This window comes from Pogoniulus pusillus, chromosome 23, assembly GCF_015220805.1.
Source record: "Pogoniulus pusillus isolate bPogPus1 chromosome 23, bPogPus1.pri, whole genome shotgun sequence".
Classification (NCBI taxonomy): Eukaryota; Metazoa; Chordata; class Aves; order Piciformes; family Lybiidae; genus Pogoniulus; species Pogoniulus pusillus.
In genome coordinates this window covers 16,404,208-16,418,916 of record NC_087286.1, presented here as the reverse complement: position 1 = coordinate 16,418,916, position 14,709 = coordinate 16,404,208, and the positions used below count along the sequence as shown (strand labels likewise).

General features: G+C 44.4%; 1 protein-coding gene across 10 annotated transcripts in view; it reads left to right on the top strand.

Moving 5' to 3' along the window:
• ABI1 (abl interactor 1) overlaps positions 1 to 14,709 on the top strand; it is a 72,244-nt gene continuing 57,535 nt past the window's right edge. For 6 of the 10 annotated variants that reach the window (XM_064162746.1, XM_064162741.1, XM_064162745.1 and 3 more), the window contains exon 1: positions 2 to 235. In XM_064162746.1, coding sequence (XP_064018816.1) covers positions 119 to 235 — 117 coding nt within the window. In that variant the 5' untranslated portion in view covers positions 2 to 118. Of the gene's footprint in view, positions 236 to 14,709 lie in introns of all 10 variants that reach the window. The other 4 variants (XM_064162738.1, XM_064162737.1, XM_064162743.1 and 1 more) reach the window with 2 other exon arrangements.

The window sequence follows — 14,709 nt, the reverse complement described above, 5'->3', positions numbered from 1 at the left end:
GAAAGCGAGAGCTCACGAAAGCGAGGCGAGGAGGAATCCCACAATACCAGGCGGGTTGCGAGCCAGGCGCTGCCGCTGTCTCTTTAATGCAAGAGGAAGCGATGCGGAGGGGTGGAAAATGGCAGAGTTGCAGATGTTGCTAGAGGAGGAAATCCCTTCTGGCAAGCGGGCTCTGCTCGAGAGCTACCAGAACCTCACTCGAGTCGCCGACTACTGCGAAAACAACTACATTCAGGTGAGGAGAGGCCGGGCAGCGCACCGGGGCCAGCGGTGGGGTGGACAGGCAGGCTGAGCTCGGCTCTCCGGTGCGGGCGGTGGGGCCAGAGAAGCCTGAGGGGCAGCGCGGCGCCCGGCTGCCCACGCCGCGGCCGCTCGCCCCGCAGCCATTCCCCCGCATTTGCCTTTTCTTTCAACTTTTCCAGCTGAGCGACCGGACTTCCATCCCCCTGTTCCGGAGGGGCAGGGAGAGGGTTATTATGTCAGTCCGGCTCAGAGGGTGTGTCTTTCCCCCCCCCACCTTTTTTTTTTTTATCCTCCCTGCTCTCCCTTGTGGTTTTTAGATTTTTTTCCCTTTCTTTATTATGAGTCACATCTCGGGGACCTCCCTAGGGTGGGGGCTGAGTGGGGCGTGAGGGCCCGGTGAATTTCTCCGTGTGGCCAGCTCAGACCCGGTATCTCCGGTTTTCCCCTTCGCTTCCCGGCGGAGCGGCTGCCTCTGGGGGCAGCCGGCGGGCTCCGGGGCGGCGGGCTCTGACGGTCGCTGAGGCAGGCAGCACCGCTCCCTTCCCAGCGCCCATGCGAGGCGCGGGTGCCGGCCGCCCTCTCCGCCGGGGCCGCCATCCGCAGCGGCGAGCGGAAGGGCCCCGCACACGGGTGACATCACGTAATTCGGTCATCGGCGGGGATCCGCGGTGCGAACCGTGCGCTCTGTCCTCCTCGGCGAGGCCCAGGGAACCGCGGCGTTTGGCGTGGCGCGTCGAGAGTCCGCCCCGCTGCCGGGAGCGGTTTGTAGGGGCAGGAAGCTGCCCCTTGCTCAGGCTCGTCTGTGTGAGCCGGGACTGGCGTTTCAAAATGGCAATCGGTGCCTCTCGCGGTTCAGACGCCCTGCTCCACTCAGCTCACACCGGCTCTCCCGTGCTGGAAGCGGCTCCATTGGCAGGAGCGCGTCTCCACCAGCCGCTGTGGATGCCCTCCCCGAATCCAGTGCTTTAATTCTGGTTTTGTGAAGCTGCTTTAAGCACAACCGATCATTATTCCGGGATTCGAAGTCTGTGTATTTGGTCATACTGGGGTAGATACAGAATCATCCAGAGATGCTCGAGTTAATCTTCCATATTTTAGTAAAAAAATTGAAGGGGAAAAAAAACAAATAAACTTGCAAGCAAACTGAACTTGTTGAATATAATACTTAGAACTCCCTGTGCTGAGTATTTAATACCGGTTGCTAGATTCGCTGGTGTTCGTCACTGCTGGAAAGATGTCCTACTGTTTGTAGTAATGGAGTAGCAGATGTGGAAACACAGCTTTAGTAATAGAAAAATTTAACATTTCATTTCTCTTTTTTAATTAGCAACTTGGATTAGAACTGCTCCAACAAGGCAGGGTTTTGAGATTCATTTGGGCTTTTTTTGTGTGTGTGTGTGTGTGTGCTATGTGAGGTAGTGTGAGTTAATGTCTATTTACTCGTCCGAGTTGTTTGCTCCACCCAAAGAAAGCTGCTGATATAAATGCTTCTAAGAGGCGAGGTTCATTTGGTTTTACTCATGGGAAATATGACAAATACATGAGCGTGGTAATTGCAGCACAAGTTTTGACCTGTCTCCTGCTCTTGACTTTTTTCCTTGTGTCAGAAAGTTGCTGGGAATCTTCAGGCACATCGTTTTCTTCAGTGTCCAAAAACTTGTCTTTTTCTTTCTTCAAACAAACCAAAAAACCACCTCAACACTTGAGCTAGTTCCCATCTGGTCATTTGGAGTGGTTTTGTTTGTTTTTTCCATTTGTATTTTCTTTTATTTATTTGGTAGCTCATTTTCACCTCCAGCATCAAGGTCAGCTGGGTGTGGGATTGGTGTAGTCTGTTTTATCTGTGTACAGCTGTGTTTACCTCTTTGGAGAGGCAGCTGGAATTCTAAAATTCCTAATGATGGCTTGCACAGGAGCTGTGAAAAATGCGTGCCAGGCTCATGGTACACCTGCTCGATGGAAATGACAAATCTATGGATAAAATTCCAGCTGTACGTTTTAATGTGTGATGGAGGTGGGTTTTTAATCGGCACTTTGTACGAAGCCATCTGCTCTCCACTTGGACTACTGCACAGATTACAGTTCCAGTGCCTGCGGCGCGGCCACTGCAGGATTAGGCAGTGTGACACAGGGCACTGGGTTATGAGAGTTGGGAACGTGTGTGTGTGTTGTGACAGGGGCAGCGAGGAAGAGGCTTAACCCATGCATAATGCAAACTGTGTTTAACGTAGTCATCGTTGTATATAAAAAAAGGGCAGGCCATGATGTGAGTGCAGAAGTGGCTGTGGACTGTAATTTAGCCTATAGCATGTAACTGATTCAGTCTGGCCTCTTGGAGTTGGGTAGCTTTGAATCTGGAGAGTTCCACTTTTGTGGAAAAGGCTATGTGCTGCTTATTGGGAAAACTTACTGTGTGCTGTTATCCTTTCTGCATTGTGGCATTGAAGTGGAACGAGTTCCCACCCCCAATATTGCTGTATTCAAACTATATCTGTATTTTTGGATCTGAAAGCCTATGAATATTGTTTTGTCTCTTTCATATGCTCTAGAAATAATTCTGGTAAAATTTCACTCATGCTGGATTGTTTTCTTTTTGTAAGAGAATTTGTCTTCAGTGTTTTCAGAGATTCCTCAAAAACCCAAACCAACCCCCCCCCCAAAAAAAAAAAACAACCAAACAAAACAGTGGGGATAGAAGAAAGGGAAAAACTCGGCTGCCTAATGGTGACTGTCTCTACTGACAGTAAGAATCATTTTACTGAGTCACTTGATAGAATCATCCAGATTGTAAGAGACCTCCAAGATCATCCAGTCCAATCTATCCCCCAGCCCTATCCAATCAAATAGATCATGGCACTAAGTGCCTCATCCAGTCTTTTTTTTAAAGACTTCCAGGGATGGTGACCCCACCACCTCCCTGGGCAGCCCATTCCAATGCCAATCACTCTCTCTGGCAACAGATTCCTCCTTGCATCCAGCCTAGACCTCCCAACTGGCACAACATGAGACTGTGTCCCCTTGTTCTGTTGCTGGTTGCCTGGGAGAAGAGACCAACCCCACTTGGCTACAACCTCCCTTCAGGTAGTTGTAGACAGCAATGAGGTCACCGTTGAGCTTCCTCTTCTCCAGGTTAAACGCCCCCAGCTCCCTCACTTCACTTAGGATGACAGTATTTGGAACTCTTCAGTTGAAAATCACTGCTCTTAGGTAAAAGTGGGCAACAGTTTATCAGTAGGGCAAATAGTGAATAGAACAGAATGCCAGGCAATAACACAGTTTGCCCTCCAGACCATGTGTGTTCTGGTTATCTAGAAGGTTTATCTGGTAGGAAGGGAAAAGAATTCAGGACTAGCAGAGCAAATACCTTTCTAAGGAAGACCTGCAGTGCTGACAGAAGAATACAGTGTTGTCACAGTCTTGGGGAAGGTGGGAGAGTGAAACAGAAAAGGAACACAAATGTAGTAATAGATATTATTGGGGAGGGGGGGGTTGACATGGACTAGAAGTAAAAAGACATTACAGGCACATTACTGTATTTGATTTAAAATACTTTCTGTTTGGAAATTTCAGTGATAAACAGGTAGAAAATTAGATTCCTGTTTTCTGTGAGATCAGAAACTTAAACTCCAAACGGTTTTAAGGAGAAGCTTTGAACTGTGAGTAACTCTGAACAGTTTTAAGGACAGGTTTTGAACTGTGAGTCTTAAACTGCAAGCATGTTGTTGACCCCTGAACTAAGTTTTCTTAAATATAAAGAAATTGCTTTTTTTCTTCCCTCCCTGGTGTTCTTTTCTGGCAGTCTTTAGGTTACTGGTCTGACTCTACTGTCTTATGATGCAGGCATTTGCTTATGAATTGTCATACCTCTATAATAATGTACAGTGAGGGGAGGAAACTGGCTTGCAAAGGAAATAAATGAAACTTCTTCATAGGTGCCATGTAAATATAAATTCTAGTATGTAATGCCTTCCCAAATAAAATCTGGGGCTAGCCCCTTTGTGTGTGCAACTGTAAAAGGTTATCTTAAAATCTGTAGCATGCAGCTGAGGCTACTAGTGAGGGATTTCATCAGTGGCCTCAACATTATGAACTGTATCACAATTATTACAAACATAACAATAGGAATTAGACCCCCTTACAGTTCTAATTGTGGTTCTTCAGCTGGAAATATTAAATTCTAGAGAGCTTATCCTGTCAGTTTTGTGGCTGAATGGAATTATTTTCACTTTTTAAAGAACTTATTTGCAATAACTAGCTTATGAAGTGTTAGAATGACACAGGAAAGTAACATTTCCAGTGTTGCTGCACTGGTGGCTTCCTTTTGAGCAAAGTCAGTTGACTGGTGCAGCACAAAGAGGCCTTCCTATGCTATAAAAACACTGCTCACAAATCTCCCTACTGTCTAACTGGGATGTTTCTTATAGCTGTGTTTATGTATAGGCAGGTGTGTTGTTCTCATCCCTCTCTTTGCTTCTAGACCACTTGGAAAGGTCTAATTCTATTTTTTTTTTAAATAAAGCTCAAATACTGGTTTAATTTGACTGCAAGAACCCCAAAATAGCTTGGAATATGTACTACTTGTGTAAACTCTGATCTTGATGGTAGCTAGAGGATAGGTTTAGCAGCTTTAGAAAATAAGTGAAAGACCTTTTGAGGAAGTAAAAGCAGTGTTGCCTAAACGTGTGGGGATTTTTGTTGTCGTCTTTATTTCCTTCTGTAGCTTCCAGGCAGTAAGGGAAACTAGCCTATGGTCTAGCCTTGAGAATTGTGGTAAAGGGTTGGACTTGATGATCTATGAGGTCTCTTCCAACCTTGCTGATACTGTGATACTGTTGTGGGGAAAAGAGACAGAAGATTTGAGTTTGGCTGCTATTTTAAAATCTCTTTCCAGTTGGTAGAAAAGAATAAGTGTGAGGTTGGGTAGAAGTGTTGCATGCAAGGAGTTTCACAAATCCTTACATTCCAATGTGTTTGATAGGTTGGAGGTTCTGCACCTCCTAAATAGGTCGTAGATATCTGAAAGGAAAAAAACTTTCTCTTTTCATTATGTTTCTTATTGCTTAAATGCTGGTAAGTGACCTGGGTTTTGTTGTCTGGCGTGTGGAAGATGGCTTACCTTAGTTCAGTACAAAGTCCACTCACCATGTCTAATTCAGGAAATGACCTGCTTTAAAAGGATAAACTTCTTAAATTGTCACTAACACAAATCTTTTCTGTGCATGCTTTCATATTCATAGGTTAATTGGTTTGCATGGAGAACAAAAACAGTAGTTGTTTGTTGGGGTTTTCTTTCCATAATTTCATTGCTAAATGTGGAAAATGCTGAAAAACACAACCCAAAATGAAGCTAGGTCACTTTCTGTGACCCCAAAATAGGATTCAAAATTGGAGAGCTTGAGAGCAGCAGATTGAAATGTGGCTGTACCATCCACTTTGTGGATGCTTTGTGGGTTTAAATCACATTCTGTAAGAAGAGTTGTTAGCTGGTACTTTCAAAAACTCTTCTCTTCAAAGATAGTTTAAGCAAATGTTGGCTGGCAGTCTGAAAAGCAACTTGCTGCTATTTGTGAGTGTTTGGGGGTTTAAAAAGTAAATATTATTATGAGAACAGGTTGATGGCTTAGGCTTGCAGCTCTTCTGTGCCTTGTACAGGTCTTCTGTGGCACTGTGTTTTCTGTGTTTTGGGAAATAACAGCTGTATGTTTAGCTTAAAAGCAGTGGTACCACTTCATTGACTCAGCGAGGGATTCCAGGAAATGGATCTTGCAGTGCTGTACGCCTGGTTTGTGTCCAGAGGAGGTGGCTGATCCAACACCAGCTTTTCCAAATTGGAAATACCTCCATTATTTTTGGTACATTTGGTTTAAGAAGCCAGCAAGATGTCAACTGCTCTTCCTCCTCCAATTTTCTTTTGGTATTTTTCAACAGATGATTATGTCGGCACTGTGCTGGCTTAATTATGCGGAGCAAAGTGGATTGCCATAAGCTTTTACAGGTGCAGACTTCTTCCACAAAGAAAGCACCATCCGCTCCCCACTGTGTTGGAAGGAAGAAGCTTGCAGGTTGTCTGTTGTCAGTATATATTAAGTGTGATCCTTTCTTGCTGTGCCCAGCCCTGCGGAATCCTTGGAAGGTGGAGAGAAGAGTATGATGTGAAACTGGCCATGGCTAACCTCCCTCTAGGAGCCTGTTGCAGTATGTTTAATGTGACAGTGAAGAGAAGGGGCTTAAGGAGGGCTCATAAAGTGGAGTCCTTGTTGTACCGAAGGTAAGAGTACAGGAGCAGGCTGTGTACAAGAAGGAAGTGTTGTGCCTTTGAGGGCAAAGTTCCTGTTAATGTTAGTTCTCTGCTAATGATCCAACTTTAACAACAAACCCCCCCAGCCTCTGAAGGGAAAAAAATGATGCAGTTTCCCACTGTCTTCCTTTTAGTATTTTGAGCTGTCTTGATTTTACAGAAGCATAAATGGAGGCATAGAATTTATAACTGACTTGTGGAAGGTCATGTAGGGACATGCTGTTGGATTTGGGAACAGAACCTGATTGTCTGGATGTGCAGTGCTGTGCACAAGGGTTCCCCCTCTCACCCTATGTCTCTCCAAATGGCCTCGGCAAAAAAGCATCTATCTGCAGAAAAGCAGAGGCAGTGTCCACAGAGACTCTGCAATGAATCCCTGGGGAAAATATCCACCTGAAACCACCACTGACCTCATTAGCAGCAATTACTTCAAAGAGTTTTGCATATCTCCTTTTATAAGAACCTTGAGATTCTATTTTTTTTCCCTCTCTTCAAACTTCTGGAGTTACATAATGCTCATAGTACTCTGCCTGCATGTTGGTGGGTCTCTGTCTTGGTGAACACAGGAGAAGCTATCACTCTTTAGTGAAAGCAATCTGTGTTTGGCAGTTCTGGTGACTGAAATCTTTCTTATCTGCAGACAGCAGAGTGGCAGATGTGTGGACAAAGTGCCAGTTCTGCTGTAGCAAGGCATCCCTGAGGCATGAGAAGATATCTTGCTGTCTCTGTGCTTGTGTTTGGTCTCAATTAGTAACTAAGAAAGTGCCATGTTGTGGTTTTCATTTGTTGTTACCCGGTAGGAAATGACTTGTGGGCCCTCAGTTAGTGTCCAGGCTTGTTCATAATTATCTGAGCATTTTTGCTCTCTCTAATACTGAGAATAGTGCTCCTTTGATGTTGTCCTTCCACCCCCACCCCTAGATCTGAGCACTGGTGAAGGGAGATGAGTGGGCATGGTCATAGCCATCCTCCCCTCCACCCCTAAGTAAAGGGAAGTAACTGCCGAATTTGTCATAGTAGATACGGTGCCTCGGTGTGGTTCCTCCCTTTTCCTGACCTTGTGCTGGTGAGGCAGATACCACAGAGACAGACTTGATGTCTCTTGTGGGTTGTGGAAATAACCTTTTACAGCTCCAAACTTGCATAGAGCCCTTGGAGGCCAAGACCGCAGAGCTGTGGAGAATTGGTTAGGATGTACTGCTGAACAGAGCTCTGTAATCAGGCAGTATGGACAGGTGCCTTTCCTCCTGCACCTCCAGCCTGCCAGCAGGTCCTTCTGACACTGTGGGGGCCTGTCAGGTGTTTCATCTGCCTAGGGCTAATGAAGTAAAAGATCCAGCACTTCTTACAGGTGTGGCTTTAGGGAATCCATTTATTGCACAGCACATGAAAGCAGAACTCAGAACTACTTCTCTTGGTATTAGAGGGAATGTGTTCTGTTTGGGTTTTATTTTTTTCTTTCCTTGAGTTAATTAATATGAGTGTAGATGCCACATTTGCTTGAGACTGTGCAAACAGTGTTACTCATTACTCATGTGAGCCCTTAATGCAGTTAAGAGGAGCCATGCGTGCTTTGCAGAGTGTGGATTTGATGCTATGATGCTGAAATCTTACAAGATAAGGAGAGCTGGGGAGCCCTGCATGACAATTTCAGCTTGGAGGGAAACATGGTATAGGCTGGATGTTGGAGAGGAAGTTCTTGACAGAGAGAGTGGTTGGCATTGGAATGGGCTGCCCAGGGAGGTGGTCACCATCTCTGGAAGTCTTTAAAAAAAGACTGGATGAGGCACTTAGTGCCATGGTCTAGTTGATGGGATAGGGCTGGGAGCTAGGTTGGACTGAATGATCTTGGAGGACTCTTCCAACCTGGTTGGTTCTATGATTCTATGGGTGCAGCACTTTCAGATACAACTTGCAAAATTCACCAATCTGTACTAAGATGAGATGGAACTGGCCACCAACCTGCTGGCTAACCTGACAAAACAAACATCTATTACTCTGAGGAACTCTGACTTCTTGAAAGGTGATTTAAACATTCCTAAATATTAAAGATTCCAGATTAAATATGTTTAGTAGTAAGTGCTAAGTTTGGCAGACTGAAAAAGGCTCTGAATTTAGGCCTCTCCTACAACAGTCTCTTCCTAACAGTTGCATATGATGTGTGTATCTTCTGCCACCATGCAGTATTCTGCAAGAACTGTAAATATTGTCTTCTGCAATGAGATGCAGCTTTCTTATGTTCCTTATGTTAAGATAGCAGCTATATTTGTGGTAGTGGCCTCTCTCCCTCTTCCTTCCTCTCCTCTTTTTTTAAAGAGTGAGCCCAAAATAATCAACTCTCTCTACTCTTTCTGTAGCAGAAATCAAGGAGTGAGCAGGCTGCTCAATGTTGCAAGGAGGCTCTGACGCTGTAGTGGTGAGCAGTTAAAGAGCTCCTGGGGAAGAAGTTCTGCCATCTACTATGACCTCAAAGATAACTAGGGATAAAATGTGGTACTGTTCCTACTTCTGTTAAGAAAGCAGGAGGCCTCAGAACCCATGCAGAAGAGGCTTACTAAAACAAGTGTTGGTTTGACATCTTTGGAGTTGAACATAATGTTCTTGATGGGTGGGCTTGAAGTTATAAATAGTTCCAAGGGGGAAAAAAAAATTGTTTGTTTCCTACTTGAACCATAACAGCTTTTTGAAAAGAGTTGAAGTGTAGACTCTTCTGGCTGCTTCCACACCAGTGTTTTCACATAATGGTGTTTTCTCTAAGCTATACTTTACCAGGTGAGCACTGGGGGAGGTTTGGTTAGCTTTTTTTCTGGCCAATCTTTCACCAGATGCATATCTTCACTTTCATCCCCTGATCTCCTTGTTGTATTTTGGGCTCAGCAAATCTGCCAATCCGTATTTGTCCTGCAGCAGGCATTGTCAAGCTGAGCATCTTATTTGACTTCATTGTAGCAGGTGTGCTGCAGATTAATATCCGAGCTATGGTCCCCATGCAATAAATCCGTGTTTTCTGGAGCCTAAGATAGGAAAATGTCTGCGTAAAAGAGAGGCAAGAGAAGAGCAAAGTGTCCAGGCAGCTGCATCAGACTGCTGCAGTAACATTTAAGGAGCTGCAGAATGCCTGCCATACCGTGGCTTGTCTTTTCACATTCCAACACTTAACGTTAGTCACTGTAACAGCACTAAATGTTACTGGTGGCAACATTTCTCTCTTTACAGGTGCTTCTCCTGATCTGTGATCTTAATGTGGATTTGCTGCTGATTTCCCTCTTGCTGTTGAAGTCTCCTATCTGCTTGCTGTAGGCTTTTCCCTAGACCTGTTGTCTCAATCTTCTACTGCCAAATACTGTGGGTTTTCTTTTGCTACTGTTGATGCCAGAATGCTCTCATCACAGCTTCTGCCTCTGAAACAGACTCACATGCTTGCTGTCTACCTCATTGACTTTCAGTCTCATTTCAGGTCTCATCTGAAAACCTCTTTTCCCTTGCCTATTTCCTTTAATTAATCTCTTTCTATTATTTAACTGCATATTTTACTGCCTTGCAGCTTAAATTATGCAGCTGTTTTTCATGATGCCTTTCAGAAAAAACAGCTTCTACTAGGCTAGGTTTGAATAATTTGAAACCTGCAGTTACTGGAGACATTTATTTATACTTCATTTTTTTTTAGATTATCTTTACTGGCACAGTGTTGAGACAAAGGTCTTGGTTGTGAAGTGGTCTGTAAGCACCTGAGGAAGCCAGGATGAGCAGGATAAAGGGAAATGGAAGACAGCTGGCGAGATGTGGTGTGCAGTGGCACTGACATGATTCTGTCTACCAGCAAAACTCTTGGGAGGCTTCTCAGATATTTGTGGCCAGGCTTTTCCTTCATAAAAAACTCTGTCTTGTTCAGGAAGCGACTCCTCATGTTACTCTGAGACCAAGGAGTAGAAAGGGCTTAATAAAACTTCTTCCCTTGCAGGGCTTTGGATCTCCTAACAGTTAGGGTAAGGTGGATGTGTCAGGGGAAATGATACTCTGTTAACATCCATTACTGGTAGTATATGCACAAAGCAGAGCAGGACCTGGTCCTAAAGGCTTTTCATAAAATACAGTTCTAGCTTCCAGGACTCCCTGTGTGTGGCCTTATGGCAGGTGGCCTGGATGATACTTCAGTCAAGGTCCAGAGAGCATCGGACTAACAAATAGAGATATGCTTGCTAAATGCATTTACGTGGGGCAGATCCTTGGAGACCTGGCTGGGGATCATTCAACTTCTGATTTGCTGGCTGAGTTACAGGATGTCTAAATCTCTGGGAGGAGCTGTTTTTTCTGTGATGCAAACTCCTGGCTTTGGCTGCATTAGATAAAATGTGTCTCTGGTTTGGAAGTGCTTGGCTCTACCAGGGCTCTCTTCAAATACCGTGGGTGTGTTTCTCACTGCAGCAACCATATGCTCTCCCAGCACTGAAATGATCTGGTTGCTGCAGTAGTCCTGAGACTTGTCTGGGAGCATTGCAAGTACATGTCTCAGATGGTAACAGATTTTGTATCTCATTTATATGGTGTCTTTAGCTTTGGATGTTAGATAAAATTGCTGTTGCCTTAGGTGTAGTTGAAGCTTGGCCTCGTGCAGTCCTATATCACCCAAGTGGTGACTGTGTCATTTCTAGATGAGTTTTTCATTTGGGCAGTCTGTCCCTTAAACCACAGAGAAGTATGACAGTCAGTGGAAAGCTGTCTAGCACGTGTTGCCTCTTTTGAAAACCTCCTGTTCATGAAGAACTGTAAAATCAGCTCCTGTCAGTGCTCCGCAGTGAATGTTGACCGTTCAGAGACCAAGGGAGATGTCATTGTGAGAGAGGCTTCTGCACTGGGAGCAGAAGCCAAGTGTGCAGGGATATGGTACCTGTGGGCTGCTATCCCTCTGCTGAGGGGAGAAGAGTTGCTGGGTTTGGTCTTGAATGTGGGACAAGTTGGGGATTTGAGTGTGTTCTTCAGGCCTAGAAAGGTCTTAAGAGTTAATAAAGAATAATCTGTTTAATAACTTTCTGCCTTGCTAGTAGAGAACGGAAATGGTTTAGAAATTGATTGTAAAACAAGTTGAGGATTTTTGAGCATCTCCCAAGTTTCTGGTAGGAGTAAAAGCACAGGAGGGCTGTGTAATCCTCCTTCACTGTCTGCATATCTTCAGCCACTCTGTCTTGCTGTGAAGTGGTAGAAAGACAACATTGAAAGCAAATATGGTTACTGTTTGCTTTCTACCTAAAGCACACAGCTAGAGAAGTAGCCTCACTTTTCTTCCCAGCTTGCTGTAAGGGGTTGCTGGAGCAGCACTGGGAGTGGGGGAGTATGAACTGAAGCAGGTACTTATTGGCTGTATAGCATCCCACGGGGCCTGGGGGAATGAATGTGGGGAGCACTGTGAGTCATGCTTGTCAGTCTCATAAAGCAGGAGGCTTTTTAAAATTGCCCTTGGAGGGGAAGAGGTGTTTAATAGAGCAGTTGTGAAGGAGTTATGCAAATAGAGAACATAAATCATGAGCAAAAGATACCTATTTGAGCTTCTTGCCTCCTCAAAAAAGTGGCTAAATACAAGCTAACCACTGTGAAAGTTAGGGAAAATGTGTCATCATGAAGTATAAAGATGCTGCCATTCATGGTGAAGTGAAAATTCCCCTTTTGTGACTGGGAAAATGAATTTCTGTAGTTGTTGAATAGAAAAGGTAGACTTTTTCCTTCCAATTTGCTTTGAGAAAATTAAGATGGGAAGCTGAAAAAGCAGTTCTTCTAAGAGCTGGTTGGGAGGGGAGGTGGTAAAAAGACCACTCTCCAGTTTTGTTTTGGATGTACCTACAGTATGTAGGATGCTTTTGCATAAAAAGTCTCTGCTTTTCCACCCCCCTGTCCATGCAGGGTTTCATTTACATGTAATGCTCTGTATTCTTGGGTTAAATGGAGAGCATACATTTTGGGTATAATTTTTGTAGTTCTTTTTTGCTGCTGCTGACACAGCCACTTCTTACTGTTTTAAACTAAGGCTTCTGAAATAGAATTGTTCCAGTCCTGGGTTTGTTTACATCTACTCATGTTCCTGTTGTCAACTGGCTGTTTTCTTTGAAGAGAGCTCCTCTGTGGTTTTAGCAAGGCCACTTAACCTGTCAAGCTGATTGCAGGCTAGATAGAATCATAGAATCATCCAGGCTGGAAGAGACCTCCAAGGTCATCCAGTCCAACCTAGCACCCAGCCCTGTCCAATCAACTAGACCGTGGCACTTAGTGCCCCATCCAGTCTTTCCTTGAACACCTCCAAGGATGGTGACTCCACCACTTCCTGGGCAGCCCATTCCAATGCCAATCACTTTCTCTGTCAAGTACTTCCTCCTAACATCCAGCCTATACCTCCCCTGCCACAACTTGAGACTGTGTCCCCTTGTTCTGTTGGGCTGGGTGCTAGGTTGGACTGGATGATCTTGGAGATCTCTTCCAACCTGGATGATTCTGTGGTTCTCCGCTTACGTGCAAGTTCTTGTGAAAACAATCAGTTCTTGTATTGCACTCCATGACTTATCACCATGGGATCCTGTGTAGCCTGCATGCTATGTGAGAGCAGGCCTTGTGCTGGGAAGCAAGCCGCTATAAAACTGCAGGGGATCCACTGGTTTCTGGTCCAAGTGCATTGCACCAGCCTTGTGATGTACATGCAAGCCCTTGGATGGTTTCCTGCTAGACAGAGTATATTCATCTTCATGGCACTAAGTGGTCAAGCAGTGTAGTGCTGCAAAGGATGAGGAGAGAATTTGACCCTGCAATGGCCCTTGTTTTCTTTGTCTTAAAAATTACCGTGACTTTGAAAACTGCCTGAACTGCAAAATCTGGGCACCAGCTGTGTCAAAAATGACTTTCTTGCACAGGAGATCTCTTCTTGAATTAGGAATGCTTGCAGTCTAGACATGTGCTGGATGTCAGAAGGCCTGTGTAACTCTTGGCTCTACGTTTTAGTGCCTTGAGATTCTATCTGGAGCTGAACAGACCTGCTAATGATTTTCCATGCTTTCCTTTCCCGCTTCCCTCCCTGCTTTGTTGTCCTGCAGTATCTCTGACATCTTAAACTGAAGAAATGTGTTGGGATGTAGAGCATGTCTTTGAGCCTGCTTGCTTTTGGAACAACCCTTCTGCAGATGCCAATGTTCAGTGTGCAGCTGTTTTGCAAGCAGCAGTTGAAGTTACCCTGTTGTATGGGTTCAGAGCACTTTTGGCATACCAGGGCATGCTGAAGTGACGCTCACTTGATCCTTCCTGCTCAGTCTTGGTGTCTTAGTCTTGCAGTCTGGTATGGTTCCAGGCTTGCCTAGGAGGGCTTGAGAATGAGGACCTGGAAATAAAGGTAGCCTTGGAAGCTCATATATAAAAGGTCATCCAATTTTAGCTTTTGCTTGTCTTCAGATAAAAATTATTTATCATAGGATTTTGGGCTTATTCCTTGAGTTTGATTTGTCAAAATAGAGATAAACAACTTCTGACTGTAGGCACTCAGGAATCCTTGAGAGTAAACAGAAGAGGTAAATAAAATCCATAGAAGGAACCATGTTATTGATATTATGAAAAGGGAATTCTTCACACAGTATGAGCTGAAGAGCTTTGCCCCAAAACAGGTTTCTCTTGAAGCCTTGATTTGAAGGCTTGCATGACACGTAAATCTACCCAGATCTGATGTTTCACTCCAGCTAGGTTACTTCCAGTTAGAGGGATATTAAAGTAACTGATAAATGCTGAAATATCTGCTTCCTATTTCCATGAAAAATAGCTCTCTGACTTATCAGTGAACATGTCCTTGCTACATGAGCTTAAAATCTGTGGGTGGGTGCTGGCACTTAAGAGAATAAACAGAAAGCCATTTTAATTTCAAGGCCTATTACAGAGAGAGAACAGAAGATCAATATTTGAGAGATAGTTCATAAGGAAATAAACGGAATGTAAGTTTTCTAATTCCCTTTTATCTTCTGTCTGATGTGCTGAAATAATCATATGCTCCAAAGCCTTGGGTAGGTTTGAGTCCTGAGGAAGTGAAACTGCTATAGAAGTGCCAAGAGTTTCTTTTCCTAGCTAACAGTCTGAGGGTGGCTTTGGTTTGTATTTGAAGCTCATGCTGATGTCTGTGATGTCAGAGCCTATCTCATGTGAGCTCT